The 20,503-nt window shown below is 38.6% G+C and overlaps 1 protein-coding gene across 1 annotated transcript in view; it reads left to right on the top strand.

The window, feature by feature from the left end:
- Positions 1-20,503, top strand: part of PCSK5 (proprotein convertase subtilisin/kexin type 5) — a 451,676-nt gene that overhangs the window by 181,678 nt on the left and 249,495 nt on the right. The window contains exon 8 of the mRNA XM_019630362.1: positions 11,374-11,586. Within this exon, the coding sequence (XP_019485907.1) occupies positions 11,374-11,586 (213 nt within the window). The remainder of the gene's footprint in view (positions 1-11,373; positions 11,587-20,503) is intronic.

Raw genomic sequence — 20,503 nt, 5'->3', positions numbered from 1 at the left:
CCAGCTGTAGTAGAATCGGTACCAGTTTGCATTTTAATAAATGACAGATTGCTGTTAAATTAGTTGGCAAATGTTGTAAAACTTGGGAATGATATATGGGTAGGCAAAGATAAACAAGGGAGCTTATTTAATATTGGTTCCACTTAATGAAAATTGAATTTAACTGAGTTTTTTTTTGAAAAATCCTCTCTTAGAATCTAACTATATGCTGATGGAACACTGTGTCTAGAATTTTAACAAAGCTATGAAGTGGCTTGCCAAGTGGACCCGATATAAGATTATCCATTTTGGAAACAAAGAAATGTGATGTTATAAATACATATGCAGTTTCACATTCTGTAATCTTCACAAAGATGTCTGATATCCAAGTATTAGATTTAGATTACTGTGTTATTGTGAATTATGACCCATTTTTATGGGAATCTATTCTAGCTTTGTATAAGTGCAAATATCAAATATTTGTTGTCACCTTTTTTTTTAGTTTTTGTTTAGAGAGTCATTCTTAACTCTACAAAGAGCTTACACTAACTTTTGCAAATTCCATTCTAAATCCCTCTGTTCTATTCATGGATTAGCCAGATATCAGTATCAGCCCTCTTTCTTTAAGTTTGTTTTGTTCTATTTATAGTTTCTACTGGGCCACCTGGGGAGTAAGTGAAGTTCTTATCACTGGAGACTGAATGTTGCTGTTAGAGGGAAGATATAAAATCATACAGGAATTGGATTAGGTCGAGTTAAGGTCCCTACCAATCCTGAGTTTCTGTGATTCTGAACATAGATTTGAGAAAGTTGATGGGGAAGACAGACAGATCAATTTTCTACAACAAAACATGGCAGTAACCAGAAAAGAAAGGCCAACTGTGTAATAAACAAGGATAAATTAAACTGAGTTGATAGTATCAAATGATTTAAAAGTATATATGGCTTTTATAGCAGATTGTTTTTTTCACTTAACCTGAGCCTACAATCCTCATCTTTAAGATGAAAACAATCAAACTTAATATTCAGGATTGTAAACATGATTTTTAATTCTGATAGCCACTTGAGTTAGACATAGGGATGATCCTCACCTATCCTAGTCTATAGATTTGGACACTAACTCTTGGCAAAGCAGGTAACCTGGCCATGAGGAAGCATGACTGTGGTTCTGACGTGTTTCTGTCTTCTTCCAAGCCTGTGTTCTTCACCACCATGCTCGGTGTGATGGTGGCTCTTGTCAGGTCCACCCTATGGACCAGTCTGTGCAGTTTTCAGCCAATGGTTGCTGTAATCATGGCCATGAAAGTGAACACCGCAACAGAGACCTCTCTCTTCTCTGATCTCCTGGAGAATATATCATCCAGACAACTGACTTGGCATATTCTGAACTTCACTACAGTGCCTCCTTCTCTTCATCCCTCGATGCAGCCTGTGATGATGTAGAACGTACTGGCCTTAAAGTTGCAGTCTCTAGCGTTTTGACCTGGGACAGGTGACTAAGTTATGAGAGCTTCCGTCTCCCTGAGAAAAGGTTATGATAATACTTCATGGAGCTGTCGTGAAGACTGACAGAGATCTCACATGTAAAGTGCTCAGTCCAACTGCTGGCCTCCTCCTCAGAGGAAGGGCCCCAGAGTAGCTACCACAGAGTCTCGTAAACAATGTAAGCCTCATATCAATTGTAATTTTTTCCAAAGTATGGTTTGCGTTTAGTCAGGATTGTGTTTATGGGAAGAAAATGTAGAGGGCTGATTTTCTGTATATTATGAGCTACTCCAGAAAAAAGGTCAAGGTTATTTCACCATGGACAGAGGCCTGTGACAGCCAAACCCCATGGTGGGCTTTAGGGAGAGGCAGGGTGCTTACCCTTTCAGAGTGGAGCTGGCAGTTGGGACCAGTCCATGGTGAGGCATTCTGTTACCTTGAACTAACTTAGAGAAGAGTATAAACTTTTCGTTATTGCTGGAGCACCCCTCTCTTCTCCTTTCCAAGTGCCTTTCAAACATTTACAATACATTCCTTTCATACCCCTTTTGATAATAAATGTTTTTATTCTCTATGAAAGGCATTTTTCAAATTCTACTCCTTGATATAAATTTAAATGTGATGGTATCTTTCTGGGCAGTTCCAAAATAAGTAAGTAATGTTGATATTGGAAATGTCCTTCTCAATTTCATAAACCTGGCTCTCCTGAAAGTCTGAGACGTTTTTGCCTTTGCTCTGGGATGACCCAAGATGTAGAAACTTTGGGCAGGTATATATATTTTTTTCCCCAAAATGAGAATAATGGGGTCATTGCTGTACTCAAAACAGCTGTGCTGGTGCTGTTAGTTATTGATTGTGATTATTTCAGAGAGCATATGAGATTAACATGTACATTTTTAGCGGCTTGGAATGAGGAATCAGACACCTAATCTGCATGCTCCTCCTCCTAACCAGCATTAGTAGTCCCCACGCTGTTGGAGAACAGCTTGGGCAGGGCTCAGAGCTTGGAGGACTGTGGTAGTGACCGGAAGTAAATACCCTGTGTCTTGCTGAGGCTTCCGTGAGTCAGGTGAGGAAAACAAGGTCTGAGAAAAAATTGACCAATATGAATTGACTAGAGATAGAATCCTAAAAGCAGACAATTATTTGGGCATTGTTGATTTAGCAAATGAGATAGCGCAGGAGAAGGTTTTGTTTGTTTGTTTTTTGTTTTTTATTTTTGCGCTGGGGGCGGTTATTTCCCTCTAATTCACTACTGTTAATTTAGCAGTGTTTCCCGAACCCATGTTGTGAAGCATTTTCAGAAGCAGCCAGTGTCAGTGCTAGTCATTGGGATGAGCACTGGTTGAGGTGAGACTGTATCCATCCAGTCCTAGCCCTGCTAACTTCATTTCCTTAGTTTCCCTATGCAAAAATGTAAAGTTTCACTGCACGAACCTCTTAGGTGACCAGCTTTAAATAATATCCATAGCACTTTATATGGCTCTAAATGTTTTCTTATGTGACATTTCTAATGTAGAGAATATCTAAAGGTTAATAGGAAAATTATTTGCTTGAAAGCATATTTATTTCCATTAGTAAACACACCTGGTTTTTATTTCTTACTAGCTGTTCTACACTTTCTCCATGAAAGACTGATTTTCTTCTTTCAGCGATACTTTAAAAATAAACAAAGAACAAGAAATCTACACTGTTGTAATACTGTTGTCAGAAGCCAGGGGTCACACAATTGTGCACTTCGGTGATAAAGTGTAAGGAGCTGTATCATGCTTGCAAGCTCTCAGTGTCACCCCTTCTAAAGAAAGGGCAGCTCTGATAACAGGATTAATGTTACCGAGCCTTTGCCTCACTGATGCTCTACTGAATTTATATCCTGGCAGATACGGTGGATAAGCAACTCAATTTGTTTTTTTGTTTGTTTGTTTCTTTTTTCTTTCTATTCACACAATAAAGTAAGAACCTGGTTGTGGGGGAGCTCTGCATTTGCAGCATAGATTATTTATTCTTTATACTTAGTGTTTGGCCCCATTACTCGAAATAGAGTCCTTCTAGAAAACCAAGCTAAAGCTACCTTTAGGTTCCTTAAATTCAGTGCATCATGCTGCTCATTCATGTGCTAGAACATGAATGATATTGTAAAAAGACCCTAAATGGAGGTTATAAGTGGCATTTAATATTTTGTCATTTTAACAGAAATGCTTGCAACTGTTGTCACCACCAGCAGATCCCATAATTATTGTCAGGCTTTCTGTTCCTTTAAAACAGAAGTCGACTGCTCTGGAAGCATATAAAATGGATTTTCCTTTGTGTGTGGTAAAATTAACATGATCACTAATAACTGCATCTAATATTTTCAGTGTATTATTAAAAAGCCTAACATAAAAAATTGCTTAATATACATGGCTTAGAAACCTATTATGTACACAGCAAATCAGAATACAGAAAACCTAATGTGGGGCAGAAAAGATGGGTGAAGTTGCGATGGGGAGGAAGGGAATAGAGTGAAGTCCTATCACATGAGAAAAGGCAGAAAGACAAAAATGGGGAGACTTACATTACTCTTTACAAATGACTTCTTTGCTTTTCACTTTTAGTACTTTAGAAAAAGATAACGGCATTTGTCTTTTCAATCTTTTTCCTCATCAACCATCTTTTGACAGGCTAAGTAAGTACCATAGAATGAGAATGGTGAAGACATTATCATAGAGTTTGTTTGTAAGTCAACCTGTGGATGTTCAGACAGTCCCTTCCTCCAAATCTGGTTTCGTGCCACATGGGCAGCTCTGGTAGTGGACACACTAAGGCAGGTATAGAAAGATTGAGAACAGCAGGAAGGGAGGCACTGGGCCGATGGAAGGCTGTACATGAGCAGGTGTTGGCGGAGGACCCTCTCCTGTGTGTTGGCTGCATGCTGAAATCGTCTTTGAGAAGCTGTTGCTTTCCATTGTTAAGCATTTTCAATCCTGGAATTTTTACTTGGAAACAAATGGAATGACCAAGCTGTTGGCTGTGCTCAAATCGTCACATAAACCATAATTAATGACAGATAGGTTTTAAAATACATGAAGTATTTCCTGTTTACCTTAGTCTATTTGAGAGCACAATAATTAAATATTCTGAGGGCAGAAGTAGAATCAAGTGAAACCGGTATATTCTTCAAGTGAAACCTCAGGCATTCCAACTCGTGGAGTCGATCATAAAAGTAAGAGTCAGGCAGACTTATTTTCCAGGTGAGGGTACTGTGGCCTGGCACATTTAGCACGTTGGCATGGATTGTTCTAACAGATGCTGATTCCTAACTCTCAGAGGCCATGTCTCCTTATACTCCTTTAAAAACATCTCATATCTGTCTCATTCAGTTCCCTTGGGTTTTGGTGGGCAGTGGCCCACTTTATTCTCTGGGTCCACTTCTATCTCATGTAATTCCTTATTCCCATCCCCATCTTTCCCACATGAACTGATTGAAGGAACCAGTCTGGGGATTTACTATGGTCTTCCCCAAAGATGTCTGGTGCATCCCAATGGGTGCATGACTTTCTCCCACCAAGTAACAACAGTGTCTCTTGCAAGGGATTGAAAATGGAGGTGTGACCATCTTCTAATTTGTTTTCAATTACGTATTATATATCTTTTCTGATTACTTTTTAGGTCATCCTAAGAGGCTTTCATTTTCATGGGAATCATCTGTGTTATTGATGATAATGATTCAAAGAGTTATTAAGTATTGCTTTAAATAGCAATATACATTTTAGAATCTGGAACAAACATTTTGTGTGAGAGCTACAAATACCTTTCAAAGTTTGATGTTGTTCTTGTTATTTTGCCTTTACATTATGTTTCTAGACCAGACCTATTTCTTTCAATGAATCCTGCTCCATTACAGAACAAGATTTATTTGGGAAATGCTAATCAGAATGTCCTTGAGCTTTAAAAAACTGAACAGTTCTCCCTTCATATCTCAGCAGCTGAATAGTCATAGGTGTCCTTGTCTTCCTCCAACCTCTTCTAGCCTGAAGCCCCTTTGTCTGTGAGCTGTGTATGGAAGAGCTTCCATAGATGGCTGCGGTTTTTTCTCACTGAGTGGACAAATATCATATAAAGGTTGGAAGCATAATAATAAGGGGCTTTGGTCAACTGGGTATTCAGGCTGTGCTTGGAAGATATCACAGTTAAGTGAAAGTTGTTTTATTGTCTCTCTTTGTGTGGACACATACAGATATGTGGGTTCTAATCAAACTTGTTGAGGTCTCCATCTCCTGTCTCCACCACATTCTTGTCATATAATCGTGTGCCTGTTACTTAATAGTACAGTTTTCTAATCTGTAAAAATGTATATATAACTTGCTGGTATTGCTCTAAATTAACTAATATATGTGAAAGCACCTAGCACAGTATCCAGTCACATTTCTTTGTTGTGTTGCAAGAAGTCTCCAGTCACTTATTCATGTCCCTTTAAAAATACTTTCTAAGCAATTTGGGAGAAGAAAGTAATATTAAAATACCAAATAAAATCTTACTGCATTGGCTGAAAAATTATCACAGCATTTTAAAGAAAGCAATTTAGCTCCATCAAACTCTATATCTCTTAAAACCTGGCTTGGGGTGTATGATTTAATTGGTAATCCAGCATAAAGTAGCCATGTTTGACCTCCTGAACCACAAGAAAATCCAGTTCCTTTCCAGCCTTTTATAATAATTCTATGGAGTATTATAAGTTGATTTTTGTAGGGTATACATAAGAAGAAACACATGCACAATTAGATACACAATGAAAGAGAATATTTAGAGTTTGGTCGAATGGGTCCTGTGTCGATTTCACAATATATTTTGCCTTAAGTTTACTAACTTTTAACTTAGCACTCAAATAAATTGGAGGAATTTTTTTTTCTTTTCTCATTTAAAGCCATATTTAAATAACCAATTGCAATCGCAGTACTTTACCAAACTAGAAAATTTTATTTCCTATATTTGGGGAAAAGATGTCTCAAGATTCTTTTCTCTTTACAATATTCTGCCCACCTTCCTTCTCTCTACATCCCACATTATGGTTTAGTTCTTAAATTACTCTGAATTTTGGAGAAATTTCCAGATTTTTTGTTTAACCACATATGTTTTGGTTTTCTGACTATTGCACACTAATGAAAATCCCCTGTGCATCTGTACTAAATAAATCTTTGAATTGCTAATTGTTTCAGATTAACCCCATGTATCTTTAGCAGCTGTCTTTATGCATTTTCAGCCCACAAATTCAGTCTGTTTATTTCTGGGTCTTTAATCATAAACCATACACACATGCATAAAGGTCAGATTGCCTCGCGGATAGAATGACAGCAGCATCTGTATATTCTGCAGCCTCCCTGGGGGGCAGTCCACCCTTTATCTCCTCCTCTTACCTTTTATTAGTCAGCTCGGGCTACCATAACAGATTACCACAGACTAGGTGGCTTTAACAGCAGGAATTCATTTTCTCCTAGTTCTAGAGGTTAAAAGTTTAGAAGTGCACGATCAAGGTGGCAACATGCTTGGGTCCTGGTGACACATCTCTTTTCAGCGTGCCCATGGATGGCCAGCTTCTCACTGTGTCTTCACATGGTCTTTCCTCTGTGGGGCACTCCTGGTGTCTCTTCCTCTTCTCGTAAGGGACTCCAGTCCTATTAGGTTGGGGCCCCACTCTTAACTTTACCTCCTTAAAGGCCCTATCTTCAAATACAGTTAACATTGGGGGTTAGAGCCTCAACATATGGATTTGGAGGTGGGGGACCCATTTCAGTCCTTCACACACCTTCAGGATGATGCCGGGTGTCTCCCATTCGACCCTCTAGATCTCCAATCCTCTTCTCTCCATGTGCTCCATGCTGAGGGATACCGATCTTCATGGCCTCTACCTAGGAGCTGTCATGTCCCCTGGCTTCTGATAGGGTTTGGCCAGTGGGATGCACTGGCAAGAAATGAGAGAGAGAGAAGGAGGCAGGGTCTCAGTCTATACTCCCCTGGCCCCCTCCCTGCAGCGCCAATATGGGTTGGTGTGTCCCCTGACTGATTCTAAACTCCTGTTAGTCTCTCTGCCCCCAGCTCCAGTGACTCCCCTCTCCCCAACTCCTAGCAGGCATGGTGGTGGTGGGGGGGGGTTATTGACACCACACTGTCCTTTAGGGTTTCCCTTCATTGTGCCCAGTTGTGAAATAATCACCTCAGATTATCTCTTTAATACAAGGACGTCACCTCTGTCTAGAAAGGATGTTTCCAGGGCACCAACAACCCACTATCCTATCAAACCACTGTTACCACAACCTAGTGGATCTCTAAAGGACCCCTTAGCAATGTCATTGCTCCCCCAGAGTTGTGTCATCTGTTGATAGTGCCAGAATAGAATGACTTGTGGTCATATTTCTGAGGGAATCCTTGTCAGGTTGGGATTTCTAGGGGCCCTTTGGGGTCACAACCTATATCCCTCCCCTTGAGGACACTCGGGAGAGGTCCTGAGTTCTAATTCTGCTACCAAGTCTGGAGAGAACTTGGAAGCTGGTCTGCTCTAGATACTAATGCCAAGCTTCAGTGAAGACATTGGCGTTTTGGCTAAAAATAGAATAGCAAATATAAGACAGCCTTCTTTTGCCCAACAGAAGACTGCTGTAAGGGTTAAGGGTTCAGGCTTTGGCTGCAGTTGGATTTCAAGCTCTGGCTGTGGCATTAGTGAGCATTGCTGAAGCCCAGTTTGCTCATCTGTAAAATGATGATGCTATAGACTCAAATTGTGCCGAATAATGTTTGGACAGTGCTCAGTGCTATAAGTTTCTATAAATGTTAGCCTATGTTGTTTTTAATATACACTCATACAGTGGACCTTCTCTGTGTAACAACCCTCTTGATCATAAAGTAAAATTATTTCCCAAGAATCAGTTCTGTGTTTTTCCTCTTAATAAAGAAATAAATGTGTTTGTTGATAAAAGTCACCCATGGTTACAGAAGGATGGTATGAAAAAGAAAATAGAAGTCTTTCTTAATCTGACCAAACAGAATAAGTTCTGTCACATTATCACTTTATGGTAGCTTTATCATATAACTTACACACATTAACTTCTTTACATACACAAACATTTTTTTCCTAAACCGAAACCATATTATATTGTATCCTACATTTGTCACTACATTGTGAACATAAAAGTGTCTTCTGGACTTTTTTTTTAATATTTCCTTATTAAATATTCTTAAAATTTGAGTTCATTTTTAAATGTCTTTTCATTGAATTTTATACACAGGCACCATCATAATTTTACATAGATATATAAATGTGATTGTGCCATGTGTGCTTTATCATTGCTTTGTGGCTCTTAATCTATTATCTGTTATAGTGTTGTTTAAACCAGGTGGGTTTTTTCATTACCTCGTGTGTTCTGTTGACCTGTTACGTAATGCCTATAATACAGCCCCTGAGCATGTGATAGAGAGGGTACATTTGGTGATGAACTGGAACCTTCTTCCTTCTCTTGCTATAATGTTCTATTTCTGAGGTCTAGATATGTCAGCCACTAGAGTTTTTCAATCGCACCTACACCATGGTAAGGAGCAATTCCTTCTAGAATTCACAAAGTGTTTAATATAATGCTTAGTTTATGATGGCTTAGTGATCTTTACATCCTTTTCTATGTTTCATGAATATTTTGATAGGAAACTGAGGGAAGGTAAACCAGACACAGCGGTCTAGAGCAACAGAATCCAGAAGTTTCTTCTCTCCATGAATTTTTCCCATTCTTGTGTAATCATGTTGCATTTTTCCATGTTGAATGACAAAAGGAAATCAATGCTCAAGTCAGTCAAATCATGTCATAAACATTCTGTTCTGTGAGGATTTGAGGTCAGAGACAGTTTATCACAGATACTCCAGATTCTTTTTCATTGCTCTTTTCTTGGCTCTTTTTCCAGAAATTCCAGGACAACATCCTAAATACTTTAACCTGTATCTAAGACCAGAAAGTTTGGGCCTGAAAGGAAGAAAGAGTCTCAGCCATCACTAGCTCTGTGACTTTGGTTCTCACTTCCTGATTACAAAATGATAAGATTTGGCCTAGGTGTCCTCCAGTATGCCCTCTAGTTTTAAAATGGTAATATTTCTCAAGGACTCAGCTCTTCCTAGAAATACTCTTCACTTTGGCTTATTTCTCTTTTTTCTCCCAAAGACCTTATCTTATAGAACCAAATGGTCACTCTGCTTCAATATACCTATTATACTTTTCTTCTTGATTATTTTAGTTTATGACAAGGTTTGGTACAAAGAATGTGACTCCATCTCCTAGCTGTGTAAGAAAAACTTTATGGGTCTGTTTAAAGAAAGTATCTATGGTCAAATATGTTTAGAAATTATTTCAGATTGTACCCCCCGTTGGGGTTTTACAATCAATAGTCACCTTTTTTAGCAATTAATATCTGAAGTTTTACTTTTTAATTACAGTTGACATGCAATATTATTTTATATTATTAATAGTTTCAAGTGTACAGCATAGTGGTTAGACATTTGTATAATTTATGAAGTGATTCTCCTCAATAAACCTGGCACCATACATAATTACTGCAATATTATTGACTATATTCTCTATGCTATACTTTATACCCCAATGACTATTTTGTAACTACCAATTTATACTTCTTAATCCCTTCACCTTTTTCACCTAGCCCCCCAAACCTTCTCCTATCTTGCAACCATCAGTTTGCTCTCTGTATCTATGAGTGTTTCTGTTTTGTTTGTTCATTTATTTTGTTCTTTAGATTCCACGTATAAGTGAGATCATATGATACTTGTTCTTCTCTGACTTATTTCACTTAGCATAATGCCTTCTAGGTCCATCTATATTGTCACATTAAAAACTCTTTAAGTTCTGCAGTAAGGAAACCTGTTTAATTTTGTTTAACTCAAAGTTATGATCCTGAAATTATTTTATTTCTGGTACCATCCATTAATATCTCTTAGTAATTAGTGTCCACACCATGCTCGGGAAGGCACAGCTCTAGAAGGAAGGATATAGGACCCAATTCTGCCACTCACTGACGGTGTGATCTCAGAATAAATACATAACTTCTCTACACCTCATGTTCCTTATTATATTAAGTGAGGGTGCACAATAGCACCCCCTTCATGGTGGATATAAATATTTAAAGCAAGATTGCATGATATAGTAATTCATGATTAATAAAAATACAACTCCGGGGTCTAACTGGGTTAAAATTTTGTCCTTCCACTTACTAGCTATATGATCTTAGAAACATTATAACTTCTATACCTCATTTATTCATCTGTACAATGGAAAAAAAAAACTGTACCATTCTCACAGGGTTATTAGAAGAATTCATTCCAATTCAAGTAAAACGTTTAGAATTGTGCTTGGTTCATGGTAGGTACCTAATAAATGTTAGCTCATTGTTGTCATCATTGGTCTTCTTGTTACTTCTATGGCTATGTCATAGGAAAGGGATTATTTTAGTTTCATTCTTGTTGGAATGTAATTGACATATACATTTTATTAGTTTCAAGTGTGTACCATTAATGGTTTGATATCTATATATATTGTGAAATGACCATGACAGTGAGTCTAGTTAACTTCTATCACCACACAGTTACAATTTTTTTCTTGTGATTAGAACTTTTAAGATCTATTCTCTCAGCAACTTTCAAATGTATACTACAGTGTTATTAACTGTAGTCCCCATGCTGTCCATTGGATTATTTTACTTTCTAAAAGCAGTTCCTCTTACCTCAAAAAAAATAGCTTAAATCCAGCATGTTATTAAAATAACATCATACCTCTCCTGCAGATATTTGATTCTGTCTTGTTGATTTTGATCTCCTCTTCATCTAGAGTCTGTGATCCTTGTGTTCTCTCATTTAACTTTTTAACTTTTTCTGTTTGTGACCAGGGGCGACGAGGTCTTGGCTCTGTTTTTGTGTGGGCATCAGGAAATGGTGGCAGGAGCAAAGACCACTGCTCCTGTGACGGCTACACCAACAGCATCTACACCATCTCCATCAGCAGCACAGCTGAAAGTGGAAAGAAGCCCTGGTACCTGGAAGAGTGTTCTTCCACACTGGCCACAACCTACAGCAGTGGAGAGTCCTACGATAAAAAAATAGTATGTGCCGTTTGCATGCCTGTTATGATTTATTTATCTTTCTCCATGACATGCAAAAGGAAAACCAGAAATTTATATGCACACGTAGTATATGGAAATAGAAAGTTCTATTAGCTGATTACGCAACAGAAGTACTTATAAAATGGTACCATTTCATTGAAAAAGCCTGCCCAGGTCATTATATTCCCGCATTTAAGTGGCCTTAGACACGATTAAACTTCAGTTGTATTGAAGACAAATCGAATGGTCCATGTTCACCTGGTGAGTTAGTGGTGGAGAAGAGCCTAGACTCTAGACCTCTCAGCCCAATGCCCTATCCCTGTGTCCCCACACTGCCTCTGAGCCTTAGTTTCCAGTGCTTTAGTTTCCAAGGACAACTAATTCCATGTGAAAAACAAAATTATGTGAGAAAACCCAGAATTCCATTTAGACTCTACTGATTTAGCATGAACTAAACTTGTTCAAAAGGTGCTTTTCTAATATTGCTGCACAAAGTTTGCCTGAATGAGAAGTACTGAAGCCCTGTGTGATCTCCTGCTTACTAGCATCCCTGCTGTCTATGCAGACAGTAAAATGAGTAAGAGCTCAGGTTGTAGGACTAGCGTGCATGGGTTTCATTTGGTATTGAGCTATTTACTAACTGGATAACTTCAGATACACATCTTAATTTTTCTGTCTTAATGCCCTTCCTTGTACAAGGGAGACATTTAATAGTACATAGTTTATTAAGGTATTACAAAGATTATGAAGTTAAGAAAAGTGCTTTTCATACTACGTGACCCATTTGTGCTCAAGAATGGTCTGACTTTGGGTGTGCCTAGCACTGTGCTGCTGATTCTAAATTTCAAACACCTTTGCACTTTTCTTTTTTCCTGATCATGGTTTTGTAAGTTGTCTCGGGATTCGTCTTACTAACGTGGGGCAAAGCTGCTCTCCCTGACACTTTTTAGCATTGAGCCAAGACTTTGCTTTGAGACCTTATAGACTGACGCAGGTTTGGATCACTCTTCTAGTGCTACATCTGTCTTTTTCACGGCAGTGGAAATACAGGTGATGGGATACTACCTCATTCATGTAATTCTTTATCCACATCCATTTGGATTGATTTCTGGTTATTATATGATTTTTTGTGTTTGATTTCTCAGCTACTTTTTGCGACCTTCTTTAGTGACATTTTGTAGAGTGATTTAAATAAAAACTACCCATATTCCGATCCCATCTGACCCCATCTTTCCCTAGTTTAAATAACTAGGTTAAAAGATATACATGTGAGTCTGCCTTTAAGTACTTCCATCATTCATCAGTAAACATAGCTCGGCAATACAAAGTGAAATATAAAAGGGGGAAATGTAGAGATGAGAAGTTTTGAAATTTCATAGCGTTCTTAATGGGAAAGTGATCCTCTGTGATATTTTACTGTCAGTATGGAAATGTTATAATCTAGGAATATTCCTTTGGCTCTTAAATATGAAGACCTTGTTTCTCAGAACTCATGGTCCATGTCTATTAGTGCTGAGTGACATCAGTCAGTTCTGCATCATGAAAATCCTGATGGAAACTCTCTGGAATAAGAGTTCTCTTCTTGTACATCTCAAGTCTAATGGTGTTTTAAGGCAAACTCACCATTGCTTCAAACTAAACATGCCCAGCTAGTCCACTTTATCCCTGTAGAGTGATTGCCTAGGGGAAGATACTGTTAAGTTCCATAATTGTCTTCCTTAAAAGAAATGTATAATCCAATGGGCAAAATATCAAAGATGAGAAAGTGTTGTCTGGGTCCCAGATGGGAGAACACAATGTGGAGAACTCAAAATCACTGCTCTGAGGGCCGGCTGAGTGGCGCATTGGTTAAGAGCTGGCCTGGGATGCCAGCTCTGAGCAGGAGGGCCCTGTTTCGGATCCCACATGAGCCAGTGATGCTGCGCCCTCTACAGCTAAGATGATGAACAAGAGTTCGACCTGGAGATGGGCTGCCGTGAGTCACTGGCGACAGCATAGGCTGCAGTGAGGCTACAGTGGGCTGCCATAAGCTGTGAGTGGCTGGCAGCCAGCATGAGCAGCCAGCAGCCGGCGTGAGCTGCCAAAAGCCTGTCCAGTAGCCGGCGACTGATCTGCATCACCAGGGAAGAGCGCAGTGATAATACCAACATGGGCCAGTGAAGTGATGTCCTCCACAACTAGACTGAAGAGCAAAAGAACAACAACTTGTCTGTTCCCCTCCCCCAATGCTGTTCCCCTCCCCCAATTCCCCAATAAAATCTTTAAAAAAAAAATCACTGCTCTGAGATTTACTCCCTAGATCTGACCTACCTGGTCCCTTCATCACTATGTGCTCTGATTATGTGGTAGCTGTTAATGACCCCCATGACAGGGTGGTCATTTAAGATTCTTCCATGGATGGACAAATTGATTCATTCGGTGGTCCAGGATAGGGCTTGAGAGAGAAAGTGGGTAACATGACTGCATAGCCTCGATTCAAGTCCTATACTTTATTTTTCCCTGTTTGCTGCTTCCGATATCAAAACCTTTGCTGCTTCGCCATATATTTAACTTTTACTCATTTCTGCCTCTTATTTAATCTCTCCCATTTTCATGGCAGCAACTTATTAGTCATTTTCTGTGTCTTGTTTTTAGATTCTCTTATTTTGCCTGAATCTCTGAATTATCCTCAATTAGAGAGGAAATTTGGTAGCTGTTTCAAAGTGTAGTCTCCAGTTTCAGACAGACTGCTCAGTGGCTAAGTGACTTTCACAGAGTCTTGGTTTTTTCATGTGTAAAATAGAGGTAAAGCCAGCACCAACCTTACAGATTTTCCTGAGTGTAAGGTATTTACACAGCACAATGCACTGCTCAGTAAGTGGCTGGTATTGTTCCCTGAGTCAGTGTAGCTTGCTGGACCCTGAGAGGCGAGGTTGGTTGTTTTTCCAGCTGTTGTGAACAGAGGTGCTCATAGCACCTCCATTTTTCCAATCTATTAAAATACTGCAATCTGTTCCACCCACCTCATAAAGAAAGGCACTTTGATCGTGAACATGTTAACAACGGTTTGAACATGAATTGAGTTGGCAACAACATCAGCCCTTTATGATGCAGGTGACCCCTTTTCCTTCTAGATGTCAGAATGATAAATAGTCCTGTGTTGCACCTGGGACCTTTTCTTCATCAGGCTTTGAACCAGGCGCCGCTGGTCCCTTGGAGATGCCCACATCCTGTTAGTGGCATCCATGATTGAGTGTTACAGGAATGGCAGCGTCTCCCTTTGTTCTCAGGGCTCTCTTCCCTGAGCCATTCATTTTCTTTTGTCATTTGCAGCTTCTCCAGAAGAGCACAATTGTCATTCCTCATTCACAGAGCACTTTTGTGATTTGAACCAAGGCAACTACTGGGGATCCTGGAGAGAGAAACATCCCCTCCTCTCTGCTTCTGGGAAAGCACTTTTGTTAAATAAATTTTACTTGTCCTCAGGAAAATTTCTTTTCATGGTATGCAAGCAGGAAAACTTTGCCCTCGGTTTCAAAACATAGCTAGGTCTCTTGGTTCCCTGCCACTACTATTAACTCAATTGCGGACCTTGGTATTCCATTCATGCTTTAATTGCTTTGGATCAGGGATGGCCTTATATCTTATTACAGCAAATGAAGCATCCAAAATATCAAGATTACTACAATGAGATGCTCTTCTGTAAGCTAAATAGAAACCAATTGAAGTGACTGGTCATTTTAAAGCCATATGATGAAATAATATGTTTTTATTAACAATATTGAATGCATCTTATTCTGTGTCAGACATATATTTATATTGGGTTATCGGAAAAGTCATGACGCATTTTTTCTATGTTTTTCACTGCAAAAATGCGTCATGACTTTTCCAACAACCCAATAGTTCTATTAACATGTGCTAAATATAACATTATTTGCTCTTTTAATGTGTGCCTAACACTGCACTATGTATATCAAATGTGTCATCTCATTGTATCTTCAAACCCCAATGCAGGAAGATCGGGTGTTTTCCCCACTTTAGAGATGAGAAAACTAAAGCTTAAAAGGTTAAGAGAAACACAGCTAGTAAGAGGTGGCGCCCAGATTCCAACCAAAGTCAGACAGACCCCCAACCCCCCACCCCGCCCAAGCACATCTTGTAACCAATGTGCTGCCATGCCCTGGATACTTTTTGGGGGTATCCAATATGGGGCTATATGAAAGAATGGGCTTTTTTGTTGTTTGTTTGGGTTTTGGGGGGTTTTTTTGCCTCTTCTGAGTTTTTTTCACAGTGATTTAAAAAAAAAATATTTGGAATATATAATTCTCCATTGATTTTCACAACTTGGCTCACTTATTTTGAATTTCATGCCATTAGACCTTTTCATAACCCCCTCAGACAATAATCCTCTTACAAAAACCTAAAACTTACAAAATCCTCTTACAAAAACCTAAAACTCTTTGCAGATATGAGTTGCTAGTTCCTGTGGTACAGTCTCAGTACTAAACTCTCCAAGCTTATACCTTTTGTGACATTCAAACCAGGACTCTCTCCTGAGAGAAGTGACATCTGTTAGACCAGAAATCACTCCATTTATGTCTCTTCTCAAGTTTCACCTTAAAGAGGATATTCTTCCTCACCTTCCCTCTAAATAGTGGCTCCCCTTCACCATGCTCTACTCTTACCCAGTTCAATTTTCTTTCTAGCATCCTTAGAGCTGCCCAACATACAATTACACATTTTCTTATTGACTGTTTTTCATGCTAGAATGGAAACTACTTGAGGCTGAGGACTTTGTTATGTTCCTTCCCAGAGCCTAGGCTTAAATGTCTTTAGGCATAAATGACTAATCAGACATTGAGAAGGATGGAAGCTTCAGGAGTTTTTTTTTTACATTAGCCACAGGAAGACATAGAGGTGCTCTATTTCTTTAAGAGAAACTCTTTTGACTGATAGGTTGGTAAGAGGCAAAGAGTATTTGACAATATATTTAGCATAGGCAATTTTCTATCTTGCTACATGATAAAGCTGTACATATAGCGATTCTTGGTGCCAAAGACCATTAAATATCCCGTCTATAACCCTTCACTACCTCCCAAAATTTCTGCCAAATTGTCTTTTGGAGATAAAGCTCCCCTTTCTCCCCAGTCACTCCCATCATTAAATTCTCTCTTTCTTTGGGGACTCATTGAGGCTTTGCTGATTTAATTTTCCCTCTAGTAATTTGTCTCAGTGATTGGAATACAGGGGCCATAGCATCCCTCCTGGGAAGGGTTTCGTGAGCCAAGGTTTAGTGAATATATGCTCTGCTGAGTCCTCTCCTGATGTTGTTTTATTCATTTGAGTTCAAAACAGACTTGCTGCCTGGGGTATCTCAGGTTGGCCTGAGTGACCAATTCCACGTAGAGGAATTATCTTATTGCTTTTAATGTTCCTAATCAGCTACACATTTCCTTTTGCAGAAACATCCCGCTCCCCCCACCCCTTCCCTCCTCCACTACCCATTTAATTATTCAGATGCAGTCACTACTCTATCATGTCTCTGTTTCCCCTTTTGATTTGGGAAATGCTATTATTTTTCATGAGACCTTTTCATAACCCCCTCAGACAATAATCGGTCCTCTTACAAAAACCTAAAACTCTTTGCAGATATGAGTTGCTAGTTCCTGTGGTACAGTCTCAGTACTAAACTCTCCAAGCTTATACCTTTTGTGACATTCAAACCAGGACTCTCTCCTGAGAGAAGTGACATCTGTTAGACCAGAAATCACTCCATTTATGTCTCTTCTCAAGTTTCACCTTAGAGAGAATAGTCTTCCTCACCTTCCCTCTAAATAGTGGCTCTCCTTCACCATGCAAATCCAGACTAGCAAATCCAGATGTGTTTAGTTTGTTTGGAAGTTTGGTACATAACCCCTTGAGGATTTAAAAAAAAAAAAAAGGAAAGGAAAGGAAAGGAAAGTTTGTTCCTGAAAAGTTCTGATTTTGATTGTGGCCAAAAGTAGAGTCACTATGCCTACTTGCTGATTTTGGCTGGATGTCAAGGTCAGTTCTGCCATTTTGCTGCTGGTGGTCTGGAACTGCTACCCTGGCTCGAGCAGATGACTGCCTTCTTTTACTCAGCTTTTTCTTTTACTGCAATTTCAGGATTTAATACTTTATCATGCGCCAGCTCTTCAGTAGCTGTGAGTTCTTGGGCAGGTTAGTCTCTCTAAGCCAGTTGATAAATAGTGTGTCTTCCTTGCAGAGTTCTTATGTGAATAAATGTAATTTTATATACATTTACATATTATATATATTTGCATATTACAGTGCGTAATCCTATATTACACATTGCTTTAACTTGTTGCAAGTTGTTCCTGGTGGTAGCTTCAGAAGCAGTGTAGCTGGTGATAGCAATAGCTTCTGTCAGAGGAATAGCTATACTTTAGCCCCTGAATTGTATATATGTGTGTGTATGTGTGTGTGTGTGTGTATATGCACATAATTTGTGTATATTGTATATATGTGTATATATACAAATATGTGTATATGTATATATGTATGTATATATGTATTGGGTTGTCGGAAAAGTCATGACATATTTTTTCTGTTTTTTGTTGCAAAAATGCATCACGATTTTTCCAACAACCCAATATATGTACAGTAATACTTTGGTTTGCGAGCATAATTTGTTTCAGAAACAAATACTTGTATTGCAAGACATCGCTCATTTACCAAGTTAAAATGTATTATTAGGTTGGTGCAAAAGCAATAGCAAAAGCAATAGCTGCTATTGCTTTTGCACCAACCTAATAGAAATGTTTGCTCGTCTTGCAGAATACTTGCAAACCAAGTTACTCACAATCCAAGGTTTTACTGTATAGTATATGGTATATATATATTATGTGTGTATGTATGTATGTGTGTATATATATATATATACACACATACATACATACACACACACACATAATTTTTGTAGGCTGCTTACAAGTTTATGTGAGTTTTGTTTGGAGACTCAATAAACTGACCTTGAAATTTTTCCTAATACACGTTTAAAGTATAGAACAAAATGAGTATAAAGGAGCTTGACTTTAGCAGTTCAACTTAGGAAATTAGCGTGCCTCTGTTCCAATCCTAGCACTGAGCGGACATTACAGAGTTGCAAAAATGATATAAATTGGGATCTTTCATTGGTGATAGCAATCTCACATTTGTAAGCAAGACCTGACTTTCGCCCTTCACATTTATAGATTCTCATAGCAACATGGGAGTGGAATTTTGTGTGGACTTGTCAGTCATGATTGAATTTTACACAAGTCTTTGTGACTTCAGTTAACATAGAAAGCATTAATTGGTCCTCAGCTCCTTTTTATTTTGCTGTGCTTAATAAATCAGCTTCCTCTATTTTATTCATTTACACATATAAGATTTTGTTTCTCTCCTTATCTCTCATACCTGTATCTGAAACAGCGTTTTTGGCACATTTCGAACCCAAATCAAAATCAATACCAGAAACAAATTCAACTTACAGACAATAGAATCATTTTATGTTTTAAAACTATCCGTTCATCTGCTCTTTTAACAGATATGAGGCAATATGGCACCTTCAAAATAAAACAAATCACAAGATATCAGGGAGATAGAAATTCTTAACTGTAGGGTTGCTATGAAACTCTTAACTGTAGGGTCTCTTATAACCACAGTCAATTTGAACTGAGATTCCCTAAAGAATTACATCAACTGGCTAGAATAAAAAATTCAATCAGCTCAAGTAATGAAATGTGAAATATTGGGAAATAAGAGCTTAGGATGGGAAAAAGTGGTGGGTCTTCTCAGGGAAAGCCTGACGGGACCTAAACAATACCCACTCCTTCTCACCAAATAAAGATGACATCTCTAACATTGTAGAGTCCAAACAACCATCTGCTACTCATCCAGGAACAGGCTAAAAAATCTCATTTGCTGATCAGGACAGCTTTGATCTGGCTTGGGGCCTGGTGTCATCATCTCCTGTTTCCTTCATTCTGATGGACAGAAATGATATTTTCTTGAGTAATCTGAGAAGTTCTGTGGAGAAAAATTCTGTTTCTGATTTGGGGAGTGAATTGAGGGAATTTGGATCGTGCAGAATGCGCCACCAGGCTTGAAACCAAATTCCGAGACATTCTTTAACATGGACTCTATACTTAAAGTGCTTGCTTCATTGTTCCATTTTCACATGTAGAATCTTTGGACTCCCTGCTCCATGATGTGGACCGAATGCAACTTTTCCTTTAAATTGCACTGTCAGATTTTGCATGCAAGCATTGTGATTAATGGGGTTACCCCATGTGGTTCCAGTTTTCGGAACATCATTTTTCTTCAAGATTGCATGCTCCTTGGTGGTCTTCGCCTTTTCTTTCTAAAGATAGACATAAAAATTATCTGATACTGTGGCTTCTCTTAATGATGAAAACTCTGCCTTAGATCTTTCTGGTAATTTACACCTAAATATCTTTACCACTGACAGTAATTTCCTCTTGAAATAACCCAGCTGGAATTTCCACTTAAAGCAGAATGAGAAGGGAGTGAGGATGATTTTGTTCCTTTTCTCTCTCCATTCCTTTCAACCTTCTTCCTCTCCATCACCTTCCTGCTCCTCTCCCTTTCCACCCCTGCTCACTACTCAAGTTTCATTAAGTTGAAGTGGTTGAAAAAATAAAATAAATAAATAAATACTACTACTACTAATAATAATAATAGCACAATGCTGATTTGGTATTCCACAGGATTGCCCGTATTAATAGCATTTACCACTGACTTGGTTTTATATGTAAAAGTACTGAATAGCTTTATATTTATATATATATATATATATATATATATATATATATATATTAAGATTTTTATTGGGGAATTGGGGGGATGGGAACAGTGCTGGGGAATTGGGGGAAGGGGAACAGATAAGTTGCTG

Source organism: Hipposideros armiger, unplaced genomic scaffold, assembly GCF_001890085.2.
Source record: "Hipposideros armiger isolate ML-2016 unplaced genomic scaffold, ASM189008v1 scaffold_903, whole genome shotgun sequence".
Taxonomy (NCBI): domain Eukaryota; kingdom Metazoa; phylum Chordata; class Mammalia; order Chiroptera; family Hipposideridae; genus Hipposideros; species Hipposideros armiger.
The sequence above is the reverse complement of the archived record's forward strand: the minus strand, read 5'-3'. Positions and strand labels throughout refer to the sequence as shown.